The sequence below is a fragment of the Apium graveolens genome, chromosome 2 (genome assembly GCF_009905375.1).
Source record: "Apium graveolens cultivar Ventura chromosome 2, ASM990537v1, whole genome shotgun sequence".
Taxonomy (NCBI): Eukaryota; Viridiplantae; Streptophyta; class Magnoliopsida; order Apiales; family Apiaceae; genus Apium; species Apium graveolens.
The window spans coordinates 2,523,417-2,534,143 of record NC_133648.1 but is presented as its reverse complement, the minus strand read 5'-3'; the positions used below and the strand labels follow the sequence as shown (position 1 = coordinate 2,534,143).

General features: G+C 32.7%; 1 protein-coding gene across 4 annotated transcripts; it reads left to right on the top strand.

The window, feature by feature from the left end:
- Positions 1–1,414: 1,414 nt before the first annotated feature.
- Positions 1,415–4,702, top strand: LOC141706689 (GTP-binding protein ERG-like). Of its 4 annotated transcripts, XR_012568877.1 has the most exons (5): positions 1,426–1,683; positions 1,768–1,985; positions 2,138–2,230; positions 3,451–3,596; positions 4,441–4,702. XR_012568877.1 is itself a non-coding variant. In XM_074509485.1 (4 exons), exons 2-4 carry the CDS (start codon positions 2,147–2,149, stop codon positions 4,484–4,486), a joined length of 276 nt encoding a protein of 91 aa, XP_074365586.1. In that variant the 5' UTR covers positions 1,419–1,985; positions 2,138–2,146; the 3' UTR covers positions 4,487–4,702. The 4 variants fall into 4 exon arrangements, 1 of the variants encoding a protein (XP_074365586.1); XR_012568876.1 differs by having other exon boundaries at positions 1,415–1,985; positions 2,134–2,230; XM_074509485.1 differs by having other exon boundaries at positions 1,419–1,985.
- The last annotated feature ends 6,025 nt before the right edge of the window (positions 4,703–10,727 follow it).

The following is a 10,727-nucleotide window of genomic DNA, read 5'->3' as shown; positions in this document are numbered from 1 at the left end:
ATATGATTAAATCTTGTGGACAGCCTCTTGTTGCCCGAGTTGGTTTGATTTGGGCTAGTAGACTTTTACTTACTTTAGACTTTTACTAACTTCAATGTTATCCAAGCTCTACTACTCATGAACATATTACATCTTGAACAATACAAATTTAATGAAAAATACAACAAAAACTATGAACTCTATGTATATAGATATACATGTATATGTTAGATCTCAAAATAAAGAATTTTCAATGACTGTAAGGTTGTATTTTTCAGATGGTATGGTGTATATTTCGTGGATAAATTTTAAAAGAAAGTACACTCAAAAATATTTACAGGCTAAGTTAATGTTCGAACATATTCACAAGATTTAAGATCTTGACTCAGTCTCACACCTAATTTGTTATAATCTGAATGTAATATAATCTTAAAGTACGTTAATCAAAGATAAGATAGACTGACCACCAATATAGAAACGTATATCTTCAGTTTAAAATAAATCAAAATACACTAATTATAACTTATCTAAATATGTAGTACACATATATATGATTTATATAAGTGTATCTCGTTTCAACATATAAAAAAAATTAATTATATGTATAATTTTTTTTATAAAAAAATATATATTAAAAATGTATGAGACATACTTTTCAAATTAAATATTATTTAATAAATGAGGGAATGATCAGTTTATATACTATTCTTAACTTTATCTGACATTCAATTGTTCAAAACTAACTCTATAAATATTTTAGTAATCATGTTTAAAGTGAAATAAATTGTCGCTATTTACAACACGTACATATTATGTGTATGATAAAAAACTTAAGTAATAGGGTGTAGTGGTAAGGTGATGTGTTTGTGAATGTAAAGATTCGGGTCCAATTCCGCCCAACAACCTCTTTTATATAAATTCAAAGTACAGGGGTAAATTAGTCAGTTTAATGAGACTTTTTAATCTCATGAATATTATCAGCATTTTCTCTTATTATATATAGAAAAGAAGTGTTACAACTTATAACATACTTGTAAAAATGTTTGATTAGAGTATCAAAATAAATATAATATATTTTTAAGTTGAAATATTACTTTAAATTACAAGAATTTGAAGTAAATTACAAACTGAATAAATAAGATACACGATTATATACGAATCTTTTACATAATGAAATTTAACAAATTAAAAAGAAGTAAAATAGTAATTATATAAATATTAAAAAGTAAAATAGTATATGTATAAGTTTTTTTAAAAATAATATTAAAAATGTAAACATAGGAATTATAAAAAATATAAATACAGATAAGTAATAAACTTTTTTTCTAAAATATTTATTAGGATTTTTTTAACTAAAATAATAAAGTATTTCACTCAAATTGGAGAATAATTGGACTCCAGCGGGTGATTTTTGGGTCAAAACAGCCGCCCAAAATTTCATACAATTTGAAAATTTGGTGTAGAAACACGCTCCTCCATCTCCTTGTCCAATACACATTTTATGAGTACACACTCCATAATTATCTCTCTCACTTTCTCACTCTCTCACTAATCTCTTTGGTCTCTCTGTCTTATCTCTTAGTGGCCACTATTACCAATCTCTGCTATACAATTAGGGATTTACTTTCATAATTAGGGTTCAATTGAATTGGGGTTTCTTCAATTAGGGCTTGGTTTTTCAATTAGGGATTAACCTTCACTTATGTCTCTCTCTATCTCTCTCTCTGATTTTACCTTTTTCGTTTGGGTTTGCAATTACTGCTTATATTTTTGATTTTGTAATTGCAGATACGGCCCTTATGTTTGTGCCGATTGAAATTTTGTGTGTTAATGGCTAGTAGTAGAGAAATCGATCCTTTGTTGAAGGATTTGACTGAGAAGAATCATAGTTTTTGGCGTCCTAAATCCCATAACACTGGTGACGTCTCTGTAATGTCGTGTCGTTAGTACGGAGCAGACTTGCTACTTGGGAACAATCTTTTGTTCAAGAAACGTTGACTAGGCAGGTGAATCTGTTAATTTGTTTCTTGTTCGTATTTGGTAGATACTATTGGAAATCAAAGAAATTTTGGTGATGTGGAACTTCTATTGGAATTTGTTTTACTGTGTGACATTTGTGATTGAGATTTAATGGTGTTTTTTGTGGTTTTGCAGGAAGCGGAGAAATATGGAAGATGAGATAGATATGTTACATAAGAGCGTGGATGAGAAAAATGTTCAGCTTCAGGCAACAGCCTCTACTGCTGAGAAGGTAAAAAGTAGACGAATTATTACGAGTGTATGAATGGTTATATCAGAGATCTTGATTTCTTATAGAACCGAGTTATGTAATTAGGCCTCTTTAGCTTATATACATTAACATAATCTACTCAAAGTTCTGTTCATCTGAATTTAGTGTGTTGGATATCTGAATTTATTATATGGTATGTCTGATATTAGTTTCTGACTTTTTGGGATATTGGTGTTTTTTTGTGTGAGAAATCATGTCCATTAATGTCACCCTGATATATTTCCCTTTCCATGGTTTCTCTCTCTAAATGTTGCACTATGTCTTTGCCTTAAAGTATGTACTCTGAAGTTACTGTTAATGTTGAAAGAAACTAAAAACTAGCCCCCGGATTACTTGTGGTTTATTCCTGGTAAGAATTCAATTACTATTTCTAGAAAACATAGTGAACTCATTAATTAATTTAGCTTATTAGTTAAAGTAACATTCGGCGCAAGCCTCAGAGTATATCAACCAAATTTTATGTTTTGTGTATCACTCTGAATAAGAGACTCCAGGACTGGTAATATTATTGTAAGTAGTTGAAGCCAGAAAGGTACTTCATTAGGATAACCTGTTGAAGTTGCAGGGGTATGTACCTGCATATGTCTTAATTGTTCAATTTGGAGATGGTCCACCATGCTGTAATTTTCATGATACATCATTAGGTTATTGTGCTTTACCAACCGATGGTCAGTATCATATGGGATATTGATAATCGGGTTAAGTATTTTTATAATAAGACTTGTATTTTCCTTTTGTCTTAAGTTGGGACAAAGGTTGTTGGTGTTTCCAGAAAGACAAATACAACCACACATGAAGTTTTAGGAGTGATGACCAAATGAGACACTCAAATTGTATGTACCTATTGTTGAAGTGTCGTCTTAAAATTTTTATTTCAATTATCACTGCCAAACCTACATGTACATCTAATGATTATAGTTATGTTGGCCAAATTAGAATTTTGTTAGGTACTTATCTCTGGTATCCCTCTTCAACTTACTTGATGTCTCTGGAGCTGTGTTTCATGCGTAAGAAGTGTGTCAGGCAATTGAAATTTTTGTTTCTAGTGGGAAGTAATGGTTCAATTTGGATTTTTGTTTTAGAACGAGTTGTGAATGTATTAAAGGGATTGTATACTTTTATTAGGCTCTTATAGGACTGCTCAGTATGATTATTATAATTTTTCTTGATTTTATGTACAGTGTTTCTTTGAAACCCCAGGGCTTATATTAAAAAGAGGAGGATACCAATCCAAAGACATAAAAGTTTGGGTAGAATGTGCGTGGAGTGAAAATGGTCTTTATGATATTCTAATAGTTATTTTTGATGTTCATAGGCACCTTAACAGGTTAGTATTGGTTTGTTTATTTGCTATATTTTTTATGATTAATCGTATACTTCGATTGCTAACTGATATGTAGGAGAAGAAATTTTATAGAAGCAGGTTAAGTATTTTCACAATAAGCCTTGTAAATATTATAGGAAATCCCAAATGATATTGACCATGGGTTGGTAAAGAAGGAGAAGATGAAATATTATACGATACACAAGACCTCTGTTCACTCTCTCATCACCAGTTTAATTAATCCACACTCATGATCTTAATTAAAATCAATATTTAATTCATTAATTTACTATACCTGATATTAATTTAATCTACCGGAGAATTTACGCTTTCACTGCCTGTTTGCTCACTACTTTATTCCTCATGCTTTTGGTGTGACCTTTTAAATTAACTCTATTTGACCCTCATGTTTATGTTTATATATTTTACTTGCATTGTGATGACAAGTTGTATTGTTGTATAAAATATAGAGTTTTTATTGCCGATTATGTTAATTCAATGTTTGTGTAAGGAAATTTGGTTATAATATAATCGAGTACAGAGCCTAATATTGGAGGTCTCGAGTTTAAACCTAATGTTATTGTAAAATAGTATTCTGATTTACGATAATAAATTCTCAAACCTTAAAATGTGTTTTCAAATAAAGGGCGTATTAGAGATATGTATGATCCAATTGAGCCTATCTACTATTACTTTGGGTACGGTAGAGTTGATAGCTTTATGATGTAAAATTGGAGCTTTATTTAGATTATGCTTGGTTCATATTGTTTACATCAATGTGCTATATATGCCTTCTTTGGACTATTCACCCTAATCTAATTTTTAACATTTGATGTCTTTTTTGCAGTCATTCATTGTGTTTTCCAATCCGATCAAATTTGCTTTGCTGTTGACATTTGGCAACTTGATGGCTATTGGAAGTTGTTGGAAGTTGTGCTTCAGTGCTGCTTTTATGTTTTAAGTGTTGGTACATTCTTGTTTAAAGATAATTTGTGTTGTTATTTTTGTAAATTATCTGGTATGACACGTATGTAGAATGATTGTGGTTCCCTTGACATCCAACTATAACCAGAGACATGTAAATATAATGGAATTTTGTATCCTCTTAATCTATGTATGTAGATTTTATATCATCTTATATTTGACTAAAACTAGTTACATTTGGCATTTTGCTTGTTAAATTTGACTTAAATCACTCGATTTTATAATTTGACCAGAAATTGAAAATATAATAATTTACCTACTAATTTTGACCAATGAATGTCATATTTATAAATTTGACCTACAAAAATCAGGGTAATATTTATAAATGTGATTCGGAAATGAATTGATCAAATTTATAAAATTGATTGCGAGCCATTCGGTCAAATGTATAATTTTGACATATTTGACCGTAGTTGGTCATGTTTATGTATAAAGAGCGGGAAATTCAATTTTTTTAAAATTTTGAAGTAAGGAGTGAAAAAATATAAATGACTACCGTCGGTCAATTTTAGGCGGTCAAATTTAGTTAGTCAAATTTGAGCGGTCATATTTAGTCGGTCAAATTTAATTAAATTTGACCGATTTCGCTAAATTTGACCAGCCTAAAAAAGACCGACACATTTCGGTCATATTTAGTTAAATATGACCGCCAGCAGTCAATTTTAGTTAAATATGACCGAAAAATTTCGGTCAAATTTAGCCGTTTTTCTTGTAGTGAAGCTCGGGTTGCTTATCGTAGACCATACAAAGCCTTTACTAATTTGTACACCAAATTCTCTTTGTTCATCTTAATTTCACGTAAAATATTTCCTCTAACTTTCCAATAAGAAAAGAAAATTTAATTTTTATATGATAACCTTGCCATCTATATTTTGCTGCTTGAGCTAGCAACAGCCTGACTGTTTCAAGGTGAGTCACATGTGTAAAAACCTCCTCAAAATCCACCCCTTGTTTTTGCACATATCCTTTTGCCACGAGCCTGGCTTTGTGCTTTATTCTTTCTTCACTTATATTGTGTTTAAGCTTGTACACCCATTTTAGACCCACTATTTTATGCGCAGCTAGTAGCTCCACCAGATGCCAAGTGTTTTTCTTTTCAATTGATTCAAGTTCGGCTTCCATAGCTCTCATCCCTGCTGGGTGCGTACTAGCTTCACAATACATACTTGGTTCGTCTATGCCCAGTAATAGTAATTCATATTCCGCTTTGAATTCTTCTTTTTCATCATAGATTTCACTCAACAGACGAAAATTCTTGGGAGCACTACTGCTGATTAATGAGTTACTATATGAATCAACAGTGGAAGCATCAGTACTACTGTTGGATAAATCTTCTTGTATTGACTCAGAATCTGTAGCTGAATTTCCTCCCATCCTATTGCTGCTTGGTGTAACTGGATCCTCTTGAATATAACTTTTTGTCTCAACTGACTCACTTGAATAGTTATTCACCACAGTAAAAGATTCATGAGCTTCTGGTTTTTACTGTTGAATATCAAAGTTTTAGCTTCTACTTTCCTCAAATACTAGATCCCTGCTCACGTGTACAGTCCCAAAAATTGGATCATACACTTGATATACACTTCGATTACTGAGATTTGTTGTGTGCGCACTTAGCAACTTCATGTGTGCCACACAACCAAAAAACCTAATATGTCCAACCTCAAGTTTTCTATTCTTCCACACTTCATATGGTATTTCTCCGGACAATGCTTTAGTGAGTAAGCGGTTAAGCAGATAAATTAAGTGGCGTATAGCCTCTCCCTAGAATATTAGTGGTAATCTCATCTCTTTCAATAAACTGCAACCCATGGCAACCACTGCCCTATTCCTTCTCTCCACAACTCCGTTCTGTTGTGGGGTGTATGGTGCCGTAAAATGTCTGATAATTCCTGCATCTTCACAGTACCTTGAAAAATAATTTGAGATAAACTTACCCCTTCATCCGTGTGAAACACTTTAATTTTTTCACCTAATGATTTTTCAAGCTCAGCTCAAAATTTCTTAAACATTCCAAATGCCTCATATTTGCTTTTCAACATGCACACCCACATCATACGGCTAAAGTCATCAACTAAAAGAAAGAAATAATGATTAACTGCTGATGTTTTTGGGCTTATAGGCCCGCAAAGATCACCATATATGAGACCCAATACCACTGTTGCTTGAAATTCAGTTTGTTGAGGGTTACGACTTCTTGATTTGTTTTGACATCAAACACTCATCACATCATTCTTTTGGATGTGTAAACTCAGGAAACTCGCGCACCATCTTATTCGTCGACATTTTTACCATTGCTGGGAAATTTACATGTCTGAGTCGGGCGTGCCATAACCAAGTAGACTCCTCCACTTTTGATAACAAACAGTTTGGTTGAACCGTTTACATAATAATTTTATACAGCCTGTTTGGGGATCATTTAACTTTCATGATCAATCTCCCTTTGTCATAATAAATCCACAAATGCATGCCTCTTAAAAGATATGATATTGTTACAGAGATTTGGGATATAATATACCTCATTGAAGAAAAGTTCCTCCCATTACCTATCACCAAACCATACTTTGATAGTCACATTCTCATCTAAATTTCTGAACTTTGTGCGATTTCCGGTCATATGGTTACTGGCTCCATTATCCAAGTACCATAAGTTCGATTCCCCGTTACCATCACCATTTTTGTTCAGTTGGGGATTCACCTCCCCTTCATTCAATAATAGTTCTCCTTTTGCTCTATCTTTTTGTTCGACCAACAACATCGTGAGTTCATCATCTTGAGTGTAAGTCAGATTCACCATAGTCCTTTCTTTCCTATCGTTCTCTTTTCAAGGTCTTCTACATTTAGACGCAAAATGGCCTAAGAATTAGAGATTATAACATCGTACCCCGCTTCTATCTCGTATTAGACATACTCCTTCTCTTCTATGATAATTACCATTATTACTAGTTTGATTTTATGGACTGGTGGTGCCTCTCCTTTATTTGACCTTTTCAGCCATTCCACTCTTGTATGCAATAATTGTTCTGTGTTATCCCCTCGTGTCCTTAACTCTTCCTCGATCAGTAATAATTATCCTTCAACTGGTTCACTCTGTCCATGGAATTGCTCTTCGTGAGCCATGGGGGAACCCACTACTTTCTTGATTTTCATTGTCTCTAGATTTCCGAATTGCTCTCAAGGGTTTTGATGAAATAACCCGAAGAAGTTTCTTCCCCACATATGCCTCATCAAATGATCTCCCAAGGCATATATATTAGTCACTAGACCATTTAACCTCATGCAATATGATTGACCGGTTCTGTATCTTTCATATTTCAGAACTCGAATTTAGCCTTCAATATCTAAATTCTCACTTTCTTTACCCGATCAGCACCTAAACACATAGTTTTCACCGCCTCCCACACTTGGCTGTTTTCTTCTCTAGAACTGACAAAATTATATCTTCAGGGATGCCCTGATAAATTGCAGCCATGACCGTTTTATATGTCTTCTCATCGACTGTTTCTTTATCACTCTTGGGTTCAATATCATCCTAGATTCCATGTGCCTGCATCGAGACCCTCATTTTAATTAACCTAGTCATCACTACAAGAAATTTGCAATCAGACAACGCATGACAAACAACGGTTAAAAAAAAACCGTCGTCCTAAAAAATCATACAACGGTGAATTGATTTTACAGAAAAAACAGTTGTGTGAGCTCCATAACGAACAACGGATATTCATCTTTTTTAAACTGTTGTACAAGTTGTATCCTCTCATCGAGTCAGACAACAGTTTTTAAAATATAGTGTTGTTGTAGATCTTTAACACAACTATTACAAACCGTTGTTACAATGTTAAAGTATAGGGATATAAGACAACGGTTTTGACATTACATTGTGTAATTGAGACAACGGTTTTTTAGAAGGGTTGTCCTCTAAACCATCAAACAACGGAATCAAACCGTTGTCTGAGGAATTTCAATGGGTACTACGTATTGAGGTGGCAGCACGTGATAGGTGGTAAATCATTCAAAAGGATTGCTGACGTGGCGAAATGAGAGCCCTTCATTGATATGAGATTTGATATTGGCCGTTAGATCGAAAAATAGCCGAATTCTTATACAACGGTTTTATGTTAAAACAAAAGTGTTGTCTTAGTTGGTCTCATACAAGCTTTTAGATATTACATTGTGTAATTCACACAACAGTTTTTACAAGGGTTGTCTTAGAAAACTTCATACAACGGAACAAAACAGTTGTCTGAAATAGTTATTTTATAATTTCAATGGGCACCACCTGATGAGGTGGCACCCCATGATTGGTTGTAAACATTTTACTCGGATTGCTGAAGTGTCTCAATGATAGCCCTTGATTGAAATGAGATTAGATATTAGTCGTTAGATTGAAAAAAGCTGATATGCTCACACAACGGTTTTTTAATAAAAAAAGCGTTGTCTTATTTTATCTTTACACAATGGTGTTTCAAGGAAACCATTGTAAAAGTATTACTCTATAAATGAGATTTCCGGTTTACAAGATTAATTTCTAAAATAATTTTTTTCGACGATTCAACCGTATAGATGTTAAGATATATCAATTTTAGTCATATGAAAAAATTATTAAAAAATTTGAAATTAATCTTGCACGTCAAGATTAGAAAAATCCAGTAAAACTACCCCTTCGAACAACGAAACTCGTTCCCGATTTACTAGATTAATTTTTAAATTGATATTTTCGAAGATCCGACCGTACGGATGTTAGGATATATCAATTTTAGTCATATGAAAAAATTATTAAAAAATATGAATTTCATCTTGCATGTCAGGATTAGAAAAATCCAGTAAAAGTACCCCTCGACAACGAGACTCGTTCCCGATTTACAAGATTAATTTTTAAAATGATTTTTTCGACGATCCAACCGTACGGATGTTAAGATATATCAATTTTAGTCATATGAAAAAATTATTAAAAAATATGAACTTCATCTTGCATGTCAGGATTAGAAAAATCCGGTAAAAGTACCCCTCCCGACTAAGAGACTCGTTCCCGATTTACAAGATTAATTTTTAAAATAATTTTTTCGACGATCCAACCGTACGGATGTTAAGATATATCAATTTTAGTCATATGAAAAAATTATTAAAAAATATGAACTTCATCTTGCATGTCAGGATTAGCAAAATCCGGTATAAGTACCCCTCCCGACAACGAGACTCGTTCCGGATTTACAAGATTAATTTTTAAAATAATTTTTTCGACGATCCAACCGTACGGATGTTAAGATATATCAATTTTAGTCATATGAAAAAATTATTAAAAAATATGAACTTCATCTTGCATGTCAGGATTAGAAAAATCCGGTAAAAGTACCCCTCTCGACAACGAGACTCGTTCCCGATTTACAAGATTAATTTTTAAAATGATTTTTTCGATGATCCAACCATACGGATGTTAAGATATATCAATTTTAGTCATATGAAAAAATTATTAAAAAATATGAACTTCATCTTGCATGTCAGGATTAGAAAAATCTGGTATAAGTACGCCTCCCGACAACAAGACTCGTTCCCGATTTCAAGATTAATTTTTAAAATGATTTTTTCGACGATCCAACCGTACGGATGTTAAGATATATCAATTTTAGTCATATGAAAAAATTATTAAAAAATATGAACTTCATCTTGCATGTCAGGATTAGAAAAATCCGGTAGAAGTACCCCTCCCGACAACGAGACTCGTTCCCGATTTACAAGATTAATTTTTAAAATGATTTTTTCGACGATCCAACCGTACGGATGTTAAGATATATCAATTTTAGTCATATGAAAAACTTATTAAAAAATATGAACTTCATCTTGCATGTCAGGATTAGAAAAATCCGGTATAAGTACCCCTCCCGACAACGAGACTCGTTCCTGATTTACAAGATTAATTTTTAAAATGATTTTTTCGACGATCCAACCATACGGATGTTAAGATATATCAATTTTAGTCATATGAAAAAATTATTAAAAAATATGAACTTCATCTTGCATGTCAGGATTAGAAAAATCCAGTAAAAGTACCCCTCCCGACAAAGGGACTCGTTCCCGATTTACAAGATTAATTTTTAAAATGATTTTTTCAACGATCCAACCGTACGGATGTTAAGATATATCAATTTTAGT

What these genes read in the sequence shown, in the direction of transcription:
- LOC141706689 (XM_074509485.1), top strand. Translation starts at nt 2,147, where the DNA reads ATGGAAGATGAGATAGATATGTTACATAAGAGCGTGGATGAGAAAAAT. An exon ending in CAGCCTCTACTGCTGAGAAG is followed by an intron (nt 2,231 to 3,450) that starts GTAAAAAGTAGA and finishes TTTTATGTACAG; the next exon opens with TGTTTCTTTGAAACCCCAGG. An exon ending in GTTCATAGGCACCTTAACAG is followed by an intron (nt 3,597 to 4,440) that starts GTTAGTATTGGT and finishes TCTTTTTTGCAG; the next exon opens with TCATTCATTGTGTTTTCCAA.